Consider the following 22995-nt stretch of genomic DNA (forward strand, 5'->3'; position numbering starts at 1 on the left):
GCGTGTTCCGCCTTGGTGGTTGATGTATGCCACCGCGGTGGAGTTGTCCGACTGAATTCGGATCTGCTTGCCTTCCAGCCACGACTGGAACGCCTTCAGGGCAAGATACACTGCCCTTATCTCCAGAACATTGATCTGTAGGGAGGACTCCGGCTGAGTCCAGGTACCCTGAGCTCTGTGGTGGAGAAAGACCGCTCCCCACCCTGACAGACTCGCGTCCGTCGTGACCACCGCCCAGGATGGGGGTAGGAAGGATTTCCCTTTCGACAATGAAGTGGGAAGAAGCCACCACCGAAGGGAGGCTTTGGCTGCCTGAGAAAGGGAGACGTTCCTGTCGAGGGACGTCGACTTCCTGTCCCATTTGCGGAGAATGTCCCACTGAAGTGGACGCAGATGAAACTGCGCAAAAGGAACTGCCTCCATTGCTGCCACCATCTTCCCTAGGAAGTGCATGAGGCACCTCAAGGGGTGTGACTGGCCTTGAAGGAGAGATTGCACCCCTGTCTGTAGTGAACGCTGTTTGTTCAGCGGAAGCTTCACTATCGCTGAGAGAGTATGAAACTCCATGCCAAGATATGTCAGTGATTGGGCCGGTGTCAGATTTGACTTTGGGAAATTGATGATCCACCCGAATCTCTGGAGAGTCTCCAGAGCAATGTCCAGGCTGTGTTGGCATGCCACTCGAGAGGGTGCCTTGACAAGCAGATCGTCTAAGTAAGGGATCACCGAGTGTCCCTGAGAGTGTAGGACTGCTACCACTGTTGCCATGACCTTGGTGAAAACCCGTGGGGCTGTCGCCAGGCCGAAAGGCAGTGCCACGAACTGAAGGTGTTCGTCCCCTATGGCGAAACGCAGGAAGCGCTGATGCTCTGGTGCAATCGGTACGTGGAGATAAGCATCTTTGATGTCGATTGATGCTAGGAAATCTCCTTGGGACATTGAGGCGATGACGGAGCGGAGCGATTCCATCCGGAACCGCCTGGTTTTTACGTGTTTGTTGAGCAGTTTTAGGTCCAGAACAGGACGGAAAGATCCGTCCTTTTTTGGCACCACAAACAAGTTGGAGTAAAAACCGTGACCCTGTTGCTGAAGAGGAACAGGGATCACCACTCCTTCTGCCTTCAGAGTGCTCACTGCCTGAAGAAGAGCATCGGCTCGCTCGGGGGGCGGAGATGTTCTGAAGAAACGAGTCGGAGGACGAGAGCTGAACTCTATCCTGTAACCGTGAGACAGAATGTCTCTCACCCAACGGTCTTGTACCTGTGGCAGCCAGGCGTCGCAAAAGCGGGAGAGCCTGCCACCGACCGAGGATGCGGTTTGAAGAGGCCGAAAGTCATGAGGAGGCCGCTTTGGGAGCGATTCCTCCGGCGGTCTTTTTAGGACGTGACTTAGACCGCCATGAATCGGAGTCCCTCTGACCCTTCTGTGGCCTGTTGGACGAGGAGAATTGAGACCTGCCCGCGGGCCGAAAGGACCGAAACCTCGATTGTACCTTCCGTTGTTGAGGTCTGTTTGGTTTGGACTGGGGTAAGGATGAGTCCTTTCCCTTGGATTGTTTAATGATTTCATCCAATCGCTCACCAAACAGGCGGTCGCCAGAAAGTGGCAAACCGGTTAAGAACTTTTTGGAAGCAGAGTGCCTTCCATTCACGTAGCCACAAGGCCCTGCGGACTGCCACCGAATTGGCGGATGCTACCGCCGTACGGCTCGCAGAGTCCAGGACAGCATTAATGGCGTAGGACGCAAATGCCGACGCCTGAGAGGTTAAGGACACCACTTGCGGAGCAGAGACACGTGTGACTGCATTAATCTGCGAGTGACAAGCTGAGATAGCTTGGAGTGCCCATACGGCTGCGAATGCCAGAGCAAAGGAAGCGCCGATAGCTTCATAGATGGATTTCAGCCAGAGTTCCATCTGTCTGTCAGTGGCATCTTTGAGTGAAGCCCCATCTTCCACTGCAACTATGGATCTGGCCGCCAGTCTGGAGACTGGAGGATCCACCTTGGGACACTGAGCCCAACCCTTGACAACTTCAGGGGGGAAGGGATAACGTGTGTCCTTAAGGCGCTTAGAAAAGCGCTTATCTGGACAAGCTCGGTGTTTCTGGACTGCCTCTCTGAAGTCGGAGTGATCCAGAAACGTACTCATTGTACGCTTGGGAAACCTAAAACGGAATTTCTCCTGCTGAGAAGCTGACTCCTCAATTGGAGGAGCTGGGGGAGAAAGATCCAACACCTGATTGATGGACGCTATAAGGTCATTCACTATGGCGTCTCCCTCAGGTGTATCTAGGTTGAGAGCGACTTCAGGATCAGAATCCTGATCTGCCATCTCCGCTTCATCCTCTAGAGAGTCCTCCTGCTGAGACCCTGAGCAGTGTGATGAGGTCGAGGGAAGCTCCCAGCGAGCCCGCTTAGGCGGTCTGGGACTGCGGTCCGTGTCAGAGACCTCACCTTGGGACCTATGAGTCACCCCAGGAGCACTTTGCTGCTCCAACCGAGGGGGGCCTGGGGTCAATGATTCCACAGTGCCCGGGGCCTGTGTTACCGTTCTGGACTGCAAAGCTTCTAGTATCCTAGCAGACCATTTATCCATAGACTCAGAAAGTTTGTCAGCGAATACTGCAAACTCCGTCCCTGTCACCTGGACAGTGGTAGCAGGTGGTTCCACCTGGGCCACCAGTGGCAGAGGCTCCGGCTGAGTAAGTGCCGCAGGGGCCGAGCATTGTACACAATGAGGGTAGGTGGAACCTGCCGGTAGCATAGCCGCACATGAGGTACAGGTTGCAAAGTAAGCCTGTGCTTTGGCACCCTTGATTTTTGCGGACGACATGCTGTTGTCTCCTCTTAGAGCAATCAGAGAGGGTATATAGCCAAAAATCAACAGTGCGACCGTACAGAGTATATGTATAGCCTATAAGCATATATATATATATATATATATATATATATATATATAAACTTCGGCACCCAGGGGGGCCAGCACCTAGTAACAGGTGCGGCTTACCGACCGCCCAAAGCGGTTGTGTGACCACCAGATTCCCTGCCTGGGCCTCCCAGAGCCGTGTTGTCTCTCCTCTCCAGCTTCTGAAGTGCTGACAGGAATGGATGTCAGCGTTCTGTGAGGAGGAGGGGGCCGTGGGCGTGCCCTAAAAAGTGCGGGAATCTGGTGCCCCACTGTGCTCAGTGAGGGGGGAGGAGGATACAAAGTATGCTCCAGCCCTCAGCGCTGACGTCCAGTGCAGCGTCCCTCCCTTCCCCTGACTGGCAGGCCGGGGGGCGGGAGTATGTGGTACTAGGCCGCAGAAGCCGGGGACTAAAGTTATAAGCGCGGCCGGCAAACAAGCGCGGCCAGCGCGGTAGTCCCGGCGCACCAATACACCCAGCAGTGCTGCAGCGTGTATAACACAGGCGCTCTATGCGCCGTCCCCAAGGGGACACAGAGTACCTCACAGTAGCAGGGCCTTGTCCCTGACGATACCCGGCTCCTGTCCAGCAGATACCCCAGGGGCTGCGGAGGGAGCACGGTCCCAGTGCCTGGAGACCGATTAGGATCCCACTTCACCCAGAGCCCTTAAGGGATGGGGAAGGAAAACAGCATGTGGCTCCTGCCTATGTACCCGCAATGGGTACCTCAACCTTAACAACACCGCCGACCAGAGTGGGGTGAGAAGGGAGCATGCTGGGGGCCCTGTTATGGGCCCTCTTTTCTTCCATCCGATATAGTCAGCAGCTGCTGCTGACTAAATTGTGGAGCTATGCGTGCATGTGTGCCTCCTTCGCACAAAGCATAAAAACTGAGGAGTCCGTGATGCACGGGGGGGTGTATAGGCAGAAGGGGAGGGGCTTTACACTTTTAAGTGTAATACTTTGTGTGGCCTCCGGAGGCAGAAGCTATACACCCAATTGTCTGGGTCTCCCAATGGAGCGACAAAGAAAGAAAAAATTGACGAAATACGGGTAGTTCAAGAGGAAAGGTTCAAAAATGGACATACAATTGCTGGAACAAGAGAAAATCACCAGTTTGTGCCAATTGATGACAAAAAGATTCGCATTTCAGGGGTGTCAAATGACCCTTCATCTTTCATTGCCCATGTAGATGGATCTGTCAGATCAGAAATGCCTTTTGTGCCAATTGCAAACCTCCAGCCAGGGCAATACATTGCCTGCATTTACGATAGGAACTGGTGGATTGGAAATATTTCTGAAATTTCAGTCGACGATCATGATGCATTAATACATTTTATGCATCCTCATGGAGCAGCTAGCTTCTTTCACTGGCCTGTGAGAAATGATACATGCTGGATTCCCGAGCAGTCGATCATTGCAATAATTCCAGCACCAGCTGCAACAGCAATGGGCCGACAATACAGCTTCTCTGAACCCATTATGTTGCAAATTCAGCAACAATTCCAGACCACTTACGTAGACTGAACATTATGGCTTGGGAACCAACAAAAGATACCCAATATTAGGCTTGGGATCCTAGGCAAAGACACCCACCCTCAGGCTTTGGAACCTGCGATAAAGAGACCACCCGCGACTTGCCTTGCACGGCTATCGGCCATGGCTCCTAGGCGATGGGGCTGCCAATTCTCGAAAGACAGCATTATTACAATTCTTAATAGGATTATAAGACCAATTCTTAGGGAATTGGTTGTGGTATAACCACCATGGACCAATGCAAGGGTTTGAATAGTGCAGTTAGCATTCATTGCGTATTAATAAATAACACAATGTTCAGTGGCATTTTTCTTTTCTTAAATGGAGAGACTCCAAAAAAAACACCAATGATCCTTGTAGAGAAAAATGTGCTCTTTCAAATGATAACAGAATTAATATATTTTAGGGGTACCCTTTTTGGGAAATTTGACCTAAAAATAGGTTTAATTCGGTTTTTTAAGTTTTTCATCATATGTGGGTGTGAATATTTCCACAAATACATATGCTTTGACCGTGATATTGCAGCAATGCAAAGTCATGAAGATGTTTGTTGTACAGGGTAAAGCACCAGTTACTATTGGTTTTTGGTCTTGAGTTATATATGGGCAAAGTTTGGCATAAATTTTATGCGAGGTGTTTTACAAGCTACTTTGACACAAAATTGCGGCCGAAATATTGTTTTGTCATAGCCGGTAATAATTTTATCGTGTTTAGCATCAAAAGTTGAGCTAGTATGCCAAATTTCAGCATCATAGCCAGTATAGAACTCTAATGGCTATGTGCCAAAGTTTGCAAAATCCTCTTAGCTGAAGCCGCAGGCTTGGGGGGGCCTCCAGTGAAAGGTCAACAGTGCCCAATATATTTGAGATCTGGCCCTAAAAATTTACAGAACCTCTTTTCAAACATACATGTACATCCTTATAAATTTTCAGCAAAATCGGAGAACGTCGAGTGGGGACCACTGGTCCACTTGACACGGAATGACCCTTATGGAACCACAACTAGGGCTTATTTTTGGAGCAAGGCTTATATTTTAAGCATACTCCAAGAAGCCTCAAAAATCCTACTAGGGCTTATTTTCGGGGTAGGTCTTATTTTAGGAGAAACAGGGTATGTCACAGAAATTATGGTCCGTGGGTGAGGGTTATACACAGAACTACATGGCACATAACTACTTCTCTAGTGATAATCTCCTGCTGATAAAACATTTTTTTTTTTTTTTAAACTACAAAAAGCAGCTCAGTAAGGCATATATCACTGGAGTCAGGGTCTCTGCGTCTACATTATGCTCTCAGATGGGGTAGCAAAAACTGGTGACAGATTACCTATAAATGGTATGATAGAGCGGACTACAAAAATAATAATCTATCCACTGAATAGCTGATAATTATTAACTCCCACATATATCCAGATCACTTAGCCATCATAGACAATGAAGGGCACAGGGATTGTGCAGTACTGAACTCCTCACAGACCCATTCTGATGATATGACGTGGGCTCCCCATATTATATATATATAAAAAAAAAATGAAAAAAAAAAAAAAATAATATATATTATTTACTATCTTTATTATTTATTGTGTGGTGTGTATGTATGTATGTATGTATGTATGTATGTATGTATGTATGTATGTATGTAGGCGGCACGGTGGCTCAGTGGTTAGCACTGCAGCCTTGCAGCGCTGGGGTTCTGGGTTCAAATCCCACCAAGGACACCATCTGCAAGGAGTTTGTATGTTCTCCCCGTGTTTGCGTGGGTTTCCTCCGGGCACTCCGGTTTCCTCCCACACTCCAAAGACATACAGATAGGGACTCTAGATTGTGAGCCCCAAAGGGGACAGTGTTGCAAATGTATGTAAAGCGCTGTGGAATTAATAGCGCTATATAAATGAATAAAATTATTATTATTATTAATATATATATAAATATATATATATATATATATATATATATATATATATATATATATATATATGTGTGTGTGTGTGTGTGTAAAATAGAATATATTTATACTTTTTTTATTATTATTTTTTGGGGTTTTTTTCTTAATAGAAGAGGTTCTCTTAGATCTGAGCTGTTGCATCAAGCTTTTATTAAAGCTTTAAGTCACTGCTGATTGTAAGGGCACATCTCGTGCTATAAGGTAAGAGGAAAAATAAAAAAATGTAAAAGACTTAAATACAGATGGAAAAATATATCAACAACAAATCCTAATTTTTAATTTTTTTTTGCAAAGGTTCAACTACTAAAGTCTACAGACACCGCTAATGATATATTTACTGTAAAGGATGCGTAGACACAGACATTAAAATGAATATCTATAAAGGGTTAAACTAGTGTATGCTCAGAAGAACCAATATGCAGCCTCCAGAATCTGAGCTTGGGGCGGGTGAGGGAGGGGACTGCATAATTTGCTTGGTATCCAACTGAAAAGGACAGGTGGAAACAGCAGTGTGAGCAGCTCCGCACAACTGGCATTGCAGTGTCATGTTTGGCTGACAACTGCTGACAGGTTGGATTCGCCTCATTCTTTCTGAGGAACCATATATACCTGAAAAAGGGTCATTCTCCCAATCGATGAGGTTATTATACCCCCCTACTACTGCTGCACAGCCCTGGTCCTATGTACTTCGCTGTCTGCTGTCACCATTAGTATGGCTGTGAATAACTATTACATATAGGTTTGGCGAACAAAGCACAGGAGTCAGAACACCTTGTCTAACGCGCTTCATGTTACAGTAATGACACTTTAGGCTGGTGGAGGATGAACATTTGCCGTCATTCTCACCTGCTCTTTCCGCAGTTCCTCTTTCAGCAGGTCACGCAGTTTTTGTGCTCGTCTAAGCCTCTCCTTTTCCAGGTTAGTGTTGATAATCTTTTTCGTACTTGTTTTTTTAACTGGTTCGTAAAGATCATTGAGAGAGGACTTCTGGGACGGCCGTTCCTTCAGCGGACTGGGATCCTCCTTCTGGGCGCTCTCCGCAGGTTTAGTAGGACTAACATCCTGGTGTTTTAGGACAGATTTTTTATATGGGGAAAACTGAGGAACTTGAGGTACAGGCGTCCTTTTTTCAGGTAAAGTTACGAGTTGACCTTGAGGGGGAGACAGATGCCCCTGTGATTTTTGAGGGCTCAACACCTTGCCCTTCTCAGCCGAGGACCCCTCATTCTTACATGAGGCAGGGGTAACGGGTAGTGATGAAGGAACGTCCACTTGAGAAGGTTTGGGAGGTGGAACAGCAGAGGCTGAATTTGACACACGCGGTTTTATAAGGTTGGGCAAAGTTGAAATTCTCTTCCGTCTTTGGAGCGGAGCAGACGTGGTCCGAGCGGGTGTTTCATGGCTGACTGAGGCCGCTGTTTCAATGCTAAATAGGTTTCAAAACAAAAATGGATAACTTTAGTGACACAAATGTGATACCAATCATTTAAATACATTTTATATTGGATCAGGAGGTATAATAATTGTGATTTTGAAGCCGGGGCAGGCCAGGGAAGAAGCCGGGGCAGGCCAGGGAAGAAGCCGGGGCAGGCCAGGGAAGAAGCCGGGGCTAAGGAGAGTGATGGGGTGCTACGCTAGATGACCTGGCCTCCACAGTCACCAGACCTGAACCCAATCGAGATGGTTTGGGGTGAGCTGGACCGCAGAGTGAAGGCAAGAGGGCCAACAAGTGCTAAGCATCTCTGGGAACTCCTTCAAGACTGTTGGAAGACCATTTCTGGCGACTACCTCTTGAAGCTCATCAAGAGAATGCCAAGAGTGTGCAAAGCAGTAATCAAAGCAAAAGGTGGCTACTTTGAAGAATCTAGACTATAAGACATTTTCAGTTGTTTCACACTTTTTTGTTAAGTATTTCATTCCACATGTGTTAATTCATAGTTTCGATGCCTTCAATGTGAATCTACAATTTTCAGTCATGAAAATAAAGAAAACTTTTTGAATGAGCAGGTGTGTCCAAACGTTTGGTCAGTACTGTACATACAAAGTCAATGGCCAGACTATCATATTTAGTAGACTATTTCACCTTAACATTCAAACAGTCTGGTCATCGTTTGTACATTTGCTCGACTGAGTGTCCTTGAGTTCTATACGGGAAGGCTTTTGGAGTAAGCATGTGCCAGGTTCCTCATCATGAATCCCGTTGCACAGGCCCTGGATCAGCCTTGTTGTAATGTAGGAACCTAAAACTTTCTGCATCTTTCAAACTTTGAAACGATTGCGGCATATATAAGGATCGTGACGTTAGTCCCCATACAGCATCATGTTATCAGCCACACGTCTGCACTTTGTACTGGGCGATGTGCTGCTGAGAACAAGGATATTTGTTCCTCTATACACAACCCAATCGCCGAATGAAGGGGCGGCATTTTGCTCGTTCGTTGGGTGATTGCCGACATGTTTACACCTATGGTCTCTCATCTGCGCTGGCAGGATTTAAAAAATGTGGATGCTACATATATACAGTATGATACAAACGCTATATATTACGCTCACATATGTATACACACAGCACGCACCAAGCACATACACACACTGAGCACATACATACATATCTATACACAGAGTACCATCACACAGACACATGCATACAGGCACAGGCATACAGGCACAGGCATACAGGCACAGGCATACTGGCACAGGCATACAGGCACAGGCATACTGGCACAGGCATACTGGCACAGGCATACTGGCACAGGCCTACAGGCACAGGCCTACAGGCACAGGCCTACAGGCACATGCACACCTAACAGGAGCCAATGCATTCTGATGCCCTTGTTAACCCCTTCATAACAGGGCCAATGTTTGTGTTGACGTTTTCATTTTTCCTTTTGCCCAGCATCAAAACTATGTCGTTTTACTGTCCACATAGACATTGAACGGTTTGCTTTTTGCAAAAGTTTTACTTTTGAATGATACTATTAATTTTGTCATATTGTGTACTGAAAAACTGGGAAAAAAATCAAATGTGGAAAAATTGTGAAAAACAAAAAAAAAAAAAAACCCCCACACAATTCTGACTTTTTTGGGCAGGAATTGTTTTTATGATGTACATTCTTTAAGACGGTTTTAATTTTTGGTCAATGAAGCTGTGTGATGGCTTATGTTTTGTGGGGAAAGACAACGCTTTTATTGATACCATTATGGGATAGAAGTAACGTTTAGTAACGTTTCTACAGCAACCAAAAAATAAATAATTTTGTGGGTTTTTTTTTTTTTTTTTTTAGGCTATGTGCCCATGGGGACATTGTCCTGCGGATATATCCGCAAGACATTCCGCAGGTGCTCCCAGAAATCCGCAACAGAACTTTCTCTGTTTCAATGCTGCGGATATACAGCGGAATGTCGTGCGGATATGGTGCGGGCATTCTGCAATGAGGATACAATACCATGGCTTCGACACTGCATCCTCAATGCAGAACAAGTGCTGCAGTGATCGGGGTGCTCATACTTACCTCCATCATGCAGCACCTCGCTTTCCGGCGGCCGGGTCACTGTCAGGCAGCGTCTGGTTCACTGTGCTGGAGGTGGGCGGGCCTGAACTAGCTCTGGCTGTCACATGACCGGAGCTCGTGCAGGCCCCGCCCACCTCTTCCTTCCTGTACCTACCTGGATCCACCGCGCTGCTGCCGCTACACCGGACGGAGAAAGTGACTCGGGTCTCTATCAAGGCAGGTAAGTATATGGGACCCTGCGGAGAAATCCGCAACAATAATTGACATGCTGCAGATTTTTCCGCACGATTTCCGCTGCGGAAAAATCTGCAGCGTGGGCACAGCATTTCCCAAATGCCATGGAAATGGCTGGGGAGTAGCTGTGCTGCAGATTTCTGGAAAATCCGCGGCTTTTCCGTGAGAAATCCGCGGCAAAAACCACACATTTTCCGCAGCGTGGGCACATAGCCTTACACTGTTCTTAAAGGGAAGGTGTCGCGGTTGTTTTATTTTTGTATTAAAAATAGTGATTATGAAATCGAGTATTTTTAATACAAAATTAAAATCACTGCTTATTTAGTTTTTATTTCATTCTAAATTTTACTGGAGGCTGCCATGCTGGATTTGCTGTGTGTGTAATGACAGTAACTCATTCCTTTATGGCAGCCCCTGTACATAGAGAACAGTGGTCGGGATCCGACCCCATTTAGCAACGTTACAGTGGGCGTCTGCTGTGACCTAGACGCGCCCCCTGGGCTGTCCAGATCACAGCAGACGGAGGAGATCAGCGCCATCATTGTGGAGCTCACAGCCATGCTGTTTGCTCCACTTTACCCCTGTCAACCGCCGGGATGTGTGAGTACGGGCCGCCTACCTTCCCCTCCCCCCGCTGTTACCGTCTCCAATGACACCCCCTCCCTCCGCTCTATCCAGCCCTGCTCTGCCCCCGCTACTGCTGCCGCCGCCCCCCCCGCCGTTACCGTCTCCAATGACACTCCCTCCGCTCTACCCAGCCCCCGCTCTGCCCGCCGCTGCCGTGTGTGTGTTTGTGTGCCTCTGCATGTGAGTACCGGCGCCCCTCCCCCACCACCGCCGCTGCTACAGTCATCAAAAACACCCCCGCTCAACCCCCCCTTCCTCCTGTCGGCCTGTGCGTGAACCGGTGATACTGTATGCAGGGCTGTGTATCTAATCCTATCATGTGTGATACTGTCTGCTGAGCTGTGTATCTAATCCTATCCTGTGTGATATTGTCTGCTTAGCCGTGTATCTAATCATATCCTGTGTGATACTGTCTGCTGAGCCGTGTAACTAATCATATCCTGTGTGATACTGTCTGCTGAGCCGTGTATCTAATCCTATCCTGTGTGATACCGTATGCAGGGCCGTGTAGCTAATCCTATCCTCTGTGATACTGTATGCAGGGCTGTGTATCTAATCCTCTCCTGTGTGATACTGTCTGCTGAGCAGTGTATCTAATCCTGTCCTGTGTGATACTTTAGCTGTCCTTGGTGACACTTTAGACATTTCTGGTCACCAACAAAATGGCTCCACTGTGTCCCTACATGGCATTCTCTGTTATCTATTGTAAACACTCAGGAGGTGGGGGGGGTGAGATCACACACAGGAGAGCAGACTCCGCCCACTTTACTGCAGCTGTAATTCAGGCTATTTCTACAGTGGGATTTCTGTAGGATTTCAGCAGCTGCTCCCCCTAGTGACACACAGTGGAAAAGATCAAACTTTTTTATATTTTGCTCAATTAAAAATAAATATTATTTAAACAAAATATTAATACTTTACATTTTTTCAGTTATTGAAATTTTTTTTTTTTTGACGACACCATATAGTCCCTTTAGGGGACTATAACCTGCATGCATGTGATCGCTTGTGTTATATACAGCAATGCCCTAGCATTGCTGTATATAGAATAAATCACTGTCCCCTTTGCAGCCCGGCCACAAGCAGGTTTCAGAGGAGCGCTGTAATGACAAACACAGAGGTCTTCAACAGCCCAACTGCTGTCATAGCAAACTATTGGCGACCTGTGATGATGTAACGGGGCGCCGATAGGTGCTTAAAATGTCAGGTCCCCATGCCGCTGCTTGTTAAAGCCCACTGTCAGAGTTTGACAATGGTATTTAACGAGTTAACAAGTTTAACAGGTTAATGATTGTTAGACGCATGTCCTGGCTATAATACACAGGCATTACCTGCGAGTATGGGGTGAGCTCAACCCATGAGCCCGCTCTATACACCTGCTTCTGACTTGCGCTGTACATGTATGGGGGATTTCATGGAGGGGTTAATATACATCAGCAGACGCCCATACATTCTTGGTACACACTATAGAGGACTCACCGCTTTTGCCCCTATGCAGCTGCCCAGGTTACAGTAATGAAACTGTGTATATATGTATATAACCATGCCCACCCACATATTGTGTGTGTATCTATCATACATTGTACACATATGCACTATAGGTGTATAGCTTCCTATTCACCCAGCTGATTATATACCAGTTACTATGTACACACGCTGTTATGCTCGGGTGACAGTTCAGATGGTGACAAGGAAGAATAAAACCTGATAAACACATCACAAGAAATGATGTAACCGCCTGACACCGACCGGTCTCCTCCTCCTCACATTACAGATCTTTATTACAGCCACATAATACCCAGCCTGGAATATAACTGTACATCTTGTATGATAACAGTAGTGTTAATGGGGCAGGTGCACGTACGTTTCTGTACAGATTGTGTAACATAATTTGCTGATAATACAGCAAAAAATACCTAAAATATAACGTTTATTAATAATTCCTTAAAGTAATAATAAAAAGTTATATTTTAGGTATTTTATTGGTTCTATATATCCAAATAGGGACATACTAAAAAGAATGATGAAAAGGAATAAATAAAAAGAATGAGGGTAATAACTTATTAGGTGTATATTATGTAGATGTATAAAAGGTTTCTTGGGCAAGTTAGACATAGAATGAACATGAAATATCTGTAGATAATAGGAGAATGAATGCATATGGCATATAACCAGGTGTATATTATGTTACCTGAGCATTATAGGTGTGGAATGATCATGAAATATCTGTAGATAATAGGAAAATGAACACATATGGCATATAACCAGGTGTATATTATGTTACCTGAGCATTATAGGTGTGGAATGATCAAGAAATATATGTAGATAATAGGAGAATGAATGCATATGGCATATAACCAGGTGTATATTATGTTACCTGAGCATTATAGGTGTGGAATGATCACGAAATATATGTAGATAATAGGAGAATGAATGCATATGGCATATAACCAAGTGTATATTACGTTACCTGAGCATTATAGGTGTGGAATGATCATGAAATATCTGTAGATAATAGGAGAATGAACGCATATGGCATATAACCAGGTGTATATTATGTTACCTGAGCATTATACGTGTGGAATGATTATGAAATATCTGTAGATAATAGGAGAATGAATGCATATGGCATATAACCAGGTGTATATTATGTTACCTGAGCATTATAGGTGTGGAATGATCATGAAATATCTGTAGATAATAGGTGAATGAATGCATATGGCATATAACCAGGCGTATATTATGTTACCTGAGCATTATAGGTGTGGAATGATTATGAAATATCTGTAGATAATAGGTGAATGAATGCATATGGCATATAACCAGGCGTATATTATGTTACCTGAGCATTATAGGTGTGGAATGATCATGAAATATCTGTAGATAATAGGAAAATGAATGCATATGGCATATAACCAGGTGTATATTATGTTACCTGAGCATTATAGGTGTGGAATGATTATGAAATATCTGTAGATAATAGGAGAACGAATGCATATGGCATATAACCAGGTGTATATTATGTTACCTGAGCATTATAGGTGTGGAATGATTATGAAATATCAGTAGATAATAGGAGAATGAATGCATATGGCATATAACCAGGTGTATATTATGTTACCTGAGCATTATAGGTGTGGAATGATCATGAAATATATGTAGATAATAGGAGAATGAATGCATATGGCATATAACCAGGTGTATATTATGTTACCTGAGCATTATAGGTGTGGAATGATCATGAAATATATGTAGATAATAGGAGAATGAATGCATATGGCATATAACCAGGTGTATATTATGTTACCTGAGCATTATAGGTGTGGAATGATCAAGAAATATATGTAGATAATAGGAGAATGAATGCATATGGCATATAACCAGGTGTATATTATGTTACCTGAGCATTATAGGTGTGGAATGATCATGAAATATATGTAGATAATAGGAGAATGAATGCATATGGCATATAACCAGGTGTATATTACGTTACCTGAGCATTATAGGTGTGGAATGATCATGAAATATCTGTAGATAATAGGAGACTGAACGCATATGGCATATAACCAGGTGTATATTATGTTACCTGAGCATTATAGGTGTGGAATGATTATGAAATATCTGTAGATAATAGGTGAATGAATGCATATGGCATATAACCAGGCGTATATTATGTTACCTGAGCATTATAGGTGTGGAATGATCATGAAATATCTGTAGATAATAGGAAAATGAATGCATATGGCATATAACCAGGTGTATATTATGTTACCTGAGCATTATAGGTGTGGAATGATTATGAAATATCTGTAGATAATAGGAGAATGAATGCATATGGCATATAACCAGGTGTATATTATGTTACCTGAGCATTATAGGTGTGGAATGATTATGAAATATCTGTAGATAATAGGAGAATGAATGCATATGGCATATAACCAGGTGTATATTATGTTACCTGAGCATTATAGGTGTGGAATGATCATGAAATATATGTAGATAATAAGAAAATGAGTGCATATGGCATATAACCAGGTGTATATTATGTTACCTGAGCATTATAGGTGTGGAATGATTATGAAATATCTGTAGATAATAGGAGAATGAATGCATATGGCATATAACCAGGTGTATATTATGTTACCTGAGCATTATAGGTGTGGAATGATCAGGAAATATATGTAGATAATAGGAGAATGAACGCATATGGCATATAACCAGGTGTATATTATGTTACCTGAGCATTATAGGTGTGGAATGATTATGAAATATCTGTAGATAATAGGAGAATGAATGCATATGGCATATAACCAGGTGTATATTATGTTACCTGAGCATTATAGGTGTGGAGTGATTATGAAATATCTGTAGATAATAGGAGAATGAATGCATATGGCATATAACCAGGTGTATATTATGTTACCTGAGCATTATAGGTGTGGAATGATCATGAAATATCTGTAGATAATAGGAGAATGAACGCATATGGCATATAACCAGGTGTATATTATGTTACCTGAGCATTATAGGTGTGGAATGATCATGAAATATCTGTAGATATTAGGAAAATGAACGCATATGGCATATACCGTATTTTTGGACTATAAGATGCACCGGACTATAAGACGCACCCTGGTTTTAGAGGAGGAAAATAGGAAAATAAAACTTTAAGCAAAAAAATGTGGTCATGACACACTGTTATGGGGCGAGGATTTGCTGCTGACACTGTTATGGGGGTAATGTCCCCAAATTCTCTACTAAGGTACCCCATCCTGGTAATGATCCTCCAGCCTTGCATATGATCCTGCTATAAACCCCCATTTTGCTCATATACCCCCATCCTGCTTATATACCAGCATCCTGCTCATATTCCCCCATCCTATTCATATACCCCATCCTGTTCATATTCCCCCATCCTGCTCATATACTCCCATCCTGTTCATATACCCCCATCCTGTTCATATACTCCCATCCTGTTCATATACCCCCCATCCATCCTGCTCATATACTCCCATCCTGTTCATATTCCCCCATCCTGCTCATATACTCCCATCCTGTTCATATACCCCCATCCTGCTCATATACTCCCATCCTGTTCATATACCCCCCATCCATCCTGCTCATATACTCCCATCCTGTTCATATACCCCCCATCCTGCTCATATTCCCCCCATCCGTTCTGCTCATATACTCCCATCCTGTTCATATACCCCCATCCTGTTCATATACCCCCATCCTGTTCATATACCCCCCATCCCTCCTGCTATATGCCCCCATCGTGCTCATATACCATCCTGGTATATGGCCTGTATCCTATAGCATAGAGAAAAAAAAACCAAACGTTTATACTCACCTTTTCCTCACTCCCTGCAGCCGATCATTCTCCTATTATCTACAGATATTTCATGATCATTCCACACCTATTTTGCTCAGGTAACATAATATACACCTGGTTATATGCCATATGCATTCATTCTCCTATTATCTACATATATTTCATGATCATTCCACACCTATAATGCTCAGGAAACATAATATACACCTGGTTATATGCCATATGCATTCATTCTCCTATTATCTACATATATTTCATGATCATTCCACACCTATAATGCTCAGGAAACATAATATACACCTGGTTATATGCCATATGCATTCATTCTCCTATTATCTACAGATATTTCATGATCATTCCACACCTATAATGCTCAGGTAACATAATATACACCTGGTTATATGCCATATGCATTCATTCTCCTATTATCTACATATATTTCATGATCATTCCACACCTATAATGCTCAGGAAACATAATATACACCTGGTTATATGCCATATGCATTCATTCTCCTATTATCTACAGATATTTCATGATCATTCCACACCTATAATGCTCAGGTAACATAATATACACCTGGTTATATGCCATATGCATTCATTCTCCTATTATCTACATATATTTCATGATCATTCCACACCTATAATGCTCAGGAAACATAATATACACCTGGTTATATGCCATATGCATTTATTCTCCTATTATCTACAGATATTTCATGATCATTCCACACCTATAATGCTCAGAAAACATAATATACACCTGGTTATATGCCATATGCATTCATTCTCCTATTATCTACAGATATTTCATGATCATTCCACACCTATAATGCTCAGGTAATGTAATATACACCTGGTTATATGCCATATGCATTCATTCTCCTATTATCTACAGATATTTCATGATCATTCCACACCTATAATGCTCAGGAAACATAATATACACCTGGTTATATGCCATATGCATTCATTCTCCTATTATCTACAGATATTTCATGATCATTCCACACCTATAATGCTCAGGTAACATAATATACACCTGGTTATATGCCATATGCATTCATTCTCCTATTATCTACATATATTTCATGATCATTCCACACCTATAATGCTCAGGTAACATAATATACACCTGGTTATATGCCATATGCATTTATTCTCCTATTATCTACAGATATTTCATGATCATTCCACACCTATAATGCTCAGGTAACATAATATACACCTGGTTATATGGCATATGCGTTCATTTTCCTATTATCTACATATATTTCATGATCATTCCACACCTATAATGCTCAGGAAACATAATATACACCTGGTTATATGCCATATGCATTCATTCTCCTATTATCTACAGATATTTCATGATCATTCCACACCTATAATGCTCAGGTAACATAATATACACCTGGTTATATGCCATATGCATTCATTCTCCTATTATCTACATATATTTCATGATCATTCCACACCTATAATGCTCAGGTAACATAATATACACCTGGTTATATGCCATATGCATTTATTCTCCTATTATCTACAGATATTTCATGATCATTCCACACCTATAATGCTCAGGAAACATAATATACACCTGGTTATATGCCATATGCATTCATTCTCCTATTATCTACATATATTTCATGATCATTCCACACCTATAATGCTCAGGAAACATAATATACACCTGGTTATATGCCATATGCATTCATTCTCCTATTATCTACAGATATTTCATGATCATTCCACACCTATAATGCTCAGGTAACATAATATACACCTGGTTATATGCCATATGCATTCATTCTCCTATTATCTACATATATTTCATGATCATTCCACACCTATAATGCTCAGGAAACATAATATACACCTGGTTATATGCCATATGCATTCATTCTCCTATTATCTACAGATATTTCATGATCATTCCACACCTATAATGCTCAGGTAACATAATATACACCTGGTTATATGCCATATGCATTCATTCTCCTATTATCTACAGATATTTCATGATCATTCCACACCTATAATGCTCAGGAAACATAATATACACCTGGTTATATGCCATATGCATTTATTCTCCTATTATCTACAGATATTTCATGATCATTCCACACCTATAATGCTCAGGAAACATAATATACACCTGGTTATATGCCATATGCATTCATTCTCCTATTATCTACAGATATTTCATGATCATTCCACACCTATAATGCTCAGGAAACATAATATACACCTGGTTATATGCCATATGCATTCATTCTCCTATTATCTACAGATATTTCATGATCATTCCACACCTATAATGCTCAGGTAACATAATATACACCTGGTTATATGCCATATGCATTCATTCTCCTATTATCTACATATATTTCATGATCATTCCACACCTATAATGCTCAGGTAACATAATATACACCTGGTTATATGGCATATGCGTTCATTTTCCTATTATCTACATATATTTCATGATCATTCCACACCTATAATGCTCAGGTAACATAATATACACCTGGTTATATGCCATATGCATTTATTCTCCTATTATCTACAGATATTTCATGATCATTCCACACCTATAATGCTCAGGTAACATAATATACACCTGGTTATATGGCATATGCGTTCATTTTCCTATTATCTACATATATTTCATGATCATTCCACACCTATAATGCTCAGGTAACATAATATACACCTGGTTATATGCCATATGCGTTCATTCTCCTATTATCTACAGATATTTCATGATCATTCCACACCTATAATGCTCAGGAAACATAATATACACCTGGTTATATGCCATATGCATTCATTCTCCTATTATCTACATATATTTCATGATCATTCCACACCTATAATGCTCAGGAAACATAATATACACCTGGTTATATGCCATATGCATTCATTCTCCTATTATCTACAGATATTTCATGATCATTCCACACCTATAATGCTCAGGTAACATAATATACACCTGGTTATATGCCATATGCATTCATTCTCCTATTATCTACATATATTTCATGATCATTCCACACCTATAATGCTCAGGAAACATAATATACACCTGGTTATATGCCATATGCATTCATTCTCCTATTATCTACAGATATTTCATGATCATTCCACACCTATAATGCTCAGGTAACATAATATACACCTGGTTATATGCCATATGCATTCATTCTCCTATTATCTACATATATTTCATGATCATTCCACACCTATAATGCTCAGGAAACATAATATACACCTGGTTATATGCCATATGCATTTATTCTCCTATTATCTACAGATATTTCATGATCATTCCACACCTATAATGCTCAGGAAACATAATATACACCTGGTTATATGCCATATGCATTCATTCTCCTATTATCTACAGATATTTCATGATCATTCCACACCTATAATGCTCAGGAAACATAATATACACCTGGTTATATGCCATATGCATTTATTCTCCTATTATCTACAGATATTTCATGATCATTCCACACCTATAATGCTCAGGTAACATAATATACACCTGGTTATATGGCATATGCGTTCATTTTCCTATTATCTACATATATTTCATGATCATTCCACACCTATAATGCTCAGGTAACATAATATACACCTGGTTATATGCCATATGCATTTATTCTCCTATTATCTACAGATATTTCATGATCATTCCACACCTATAATGCTCAGGTAACATAATATACACCTGGTTATATGGCATATGCGTTCATTTTCCTATTATCTACATATATTTCATGATCATTCCACACCTATAATGCTCAGGAAACATAATATACACCTGGTTATATGCCATATGCATTCATTCTCCTATTATCTACAGATATTTCATGATCATTCCACACCTATAATGCTCAGGTAACATAATATACACCTGGTTATATGCCATATGCATTCATTCTCCTATTATCTACATATATTTCATGATCATTCCACACCTATAATGCTCAGGTAACATAATATACACCTGGTTATATGCCATATGCATTTATTCTCCTATTATCTACAGATATTTCATGATCATTCCACACCTATAATGCTCAGGAAACATAATATACACCTGGTTATATGCCATATGCATTCATTCTCCTATTATCTACATATATTTCATGATCATTCCACACCTATAATGCTCAGGAAACATAATATACACCTGGTTATATGCCATATGCATTCATTCTCCTATTATCTACAGATATTTCATGATCATTCCACACCTATAATGCTCAGGTAACATAATATACACCTGGTTATATGCCATATGCATTCATTCTCCTATTATCTACATATATTTCATGATCATTCCACACCTATAATGCTCAGGAAACATAATATACACCTGGTTATATGCCATATGCATTTATTCTCCTATTATCTACAGATATTTCATGATCATTCCACACCTATAATGCTCAGGAAACATAATATACACCTGGTTATATGCCATATGCATTCATTCTCCTATTATCTACAGATATTTCATGATCATTCCACACCTATAATGCTCAGGAAACATAATATACACCTGGTTATATGCCATATGCATTCATTCTCCTATTATCTACAGATATTTCATGATCATTCCACACCTATAATGCTCAGGTAACATAATATACACCTGGTTATATGCCATATGCATTCATTCTCCTATTATCTACATATATTTCATGATCATTCCACACCTATAATGCTCAGGTAACATAATATACACCTGGTTATATGCCATATGCATTTATTCTCCTATTATCTACAGATATTTCATGATCATTCCACACCTATAATGCTCAGGTAACATAATATACACCTGGTTATATGGCATATGCGTTCATTTTCCTATTATCTACATATATTTCATGATCATTCCACACCTATAATGCTCAGGTAACATAATATACACCTGGTTATATGCCATATGCATTTATTCTCCTATTATCTACAGATATTTCATGATCATTCCACACCTATAATGCTCAGGTAACATAATATACACCTGGTTATATGCCATATGCGTTCATTCTCCTATTATCTACAGATATTTCATGATCATTCCACACCTATAATGCTCAGGAAACATAATATACACCTGGTTATATGCCATATGCATTCATTCTCCTATTATCTACATATATTTCATGATCATTCCACACCTATAATGCTCAGGAAACATAATATACACCTGGTTATATGCCATATGCATTCATTCTCCTATTATCTACAGATATTTCATGATCATTCCACACCTATAATGCTCAGGTAACATAATATACACCTGGTTATATGCCATATGCATTCATTCTCCTATTATCTACATATATTTCATGATCATTCCACACCTATAATGCTCAGGAAACATAATATACACCTGGTTATATGCCATATGCATTCATTCTCCTATTATCTACAGATATTTCATGATCATTCCACACCTATAATGCTCAGGTAACATAATATACACCTGGTTATATGCCATATGCATTCATTCTCCTATTATCTACATATATTTCATGATCATTCCACACCTATAATGCTCAGGAAACATAATATACACCTGGTTATATGCCATATGCATTTATTCTCCTATTATCTACAGATATTTCATGATCATTCCACACCTATAATGCTCAGGAAACATAATATACACCTGGTTATATGCCATATGCATTTATTCTCCTATTATCTACAGATATTTCATGATCATTCCACACCTATAATGCTCAGGTAACATAATATACACCTGGTTATATGGCATATGCGTTCATTTTCCTATTATCTACATATATTTCATGATCATTCCACACCTATAATGCTCAGGTAACATAATATACACCTGGTTATATGCCATATGCATTTATTCTCCTATTATCTACAGATATTTCATGATCATTCCACACCTATAATGCTCAGGTAACATAATATACACCTGGTTATATGGCATATGCGTTCATTTTCCTATTATCTACATATATTTCATGATCATTCCACACCTATAATGCTCAGGTAACATAATATACACCTGGTTATATGGCATATGCGTTCATTTTCCTATTATCTACATATATTTCATGATCATTCCACACCTATAATGCTCAGGTAACATAATATACACCTGGTTATATGCCATATGCGTTCATTCTCCTATTATCTACAGATATTTCATGATCATTCCACACCTATAATGCTCAGGAAACATAATATACACCTGGTTATATGCCATATGCATTCATTCTCCTATTATCTACAGATATTTCATGATCATTCCACACCTATAATGCTCAGGAAACATAATATACACCAGGTTATATGCCATATGCATTTATTCTCCTATTATCTACAGATATTTCATGATCATTCCACACCTATAATGCTCAGGTAACATAATATACACCTGGTTATATGCCATATGCATTTATTCTCCTATTATCTACAGATATTTCATGATCATTCCACACCTATAATGCTCAGGTAACATAATATACACCTGGTTATATGGCATATGCGTTCATTTTCCTATTATCTACATATATTTCATGATCATTCCACACCTATAATGCTCAGGTAACATAATATACACCTGGTTATATGCCATATGCGTTCATTCTCCTATTATCTACAGATATTTCATGATCATTCCACACCTATAATGCTCAGGAAACATAATATACACCTGGTTATATGCCATATGCATTCATTCTCCTATTATCTACAGATATTTCATGATCATTCCACACCTATAATGCTCAGGAAACATAATATACACCTGGTTATATGCCATATGCATTCATTCTCCTATTATCTACATATATTTCATGATCATTCCACACCTATAATGCTCAGGAAACATAATATA

General features: G+C 41.0%; 1 protein-coding gene across 4 annotated transcripts in view; it reads right to left on the reverse strand.

Moving 5' to 3' along the window:
* BDP1 (BDP1 general transcription factor IIIB subunit) overlaps positions 1-22995 on the reverse strand; it is a 260324-nt gene that overhangs the window by 224808 nt on the left and 12521 nt on the right. For all 4 annotated transcript variants that reach the window (XR_012727216.1, XR_012727217.1, XM_075325283.1 and 1 more), the window contains exon 2: positions 7234-7813. Coding sequence is in view for 2 of the 4 variants with exons in the window: in XM_075325283.1 (XP_075181398.1) it covers positions 7234-7813 (580 nt within the window). In the remaining 2 variants the exon portion in view is untranslated. The remainder of the gene's footprint in view (positions 1-7233; positions 7814-22995) is intronic.

The sequence above is a fragment of the Anomaloglossus baeobatrachus genome, chromosome 1, assembly GCF_048569485.1.
Source record: "Anomaloglossus baeobatrachus isolate aAnoBae1 chromosome 1, aAnoBae1.hap1, whole genome shotgun sequence".
In the NCBI taxonomy this organism is placed as follows: Eukaryota; Metazoa; Chordata; class Amphibia; order Anura; family Aromobatidae; genus Anomaloglossus; species Anomaloglossus baeobatrachus.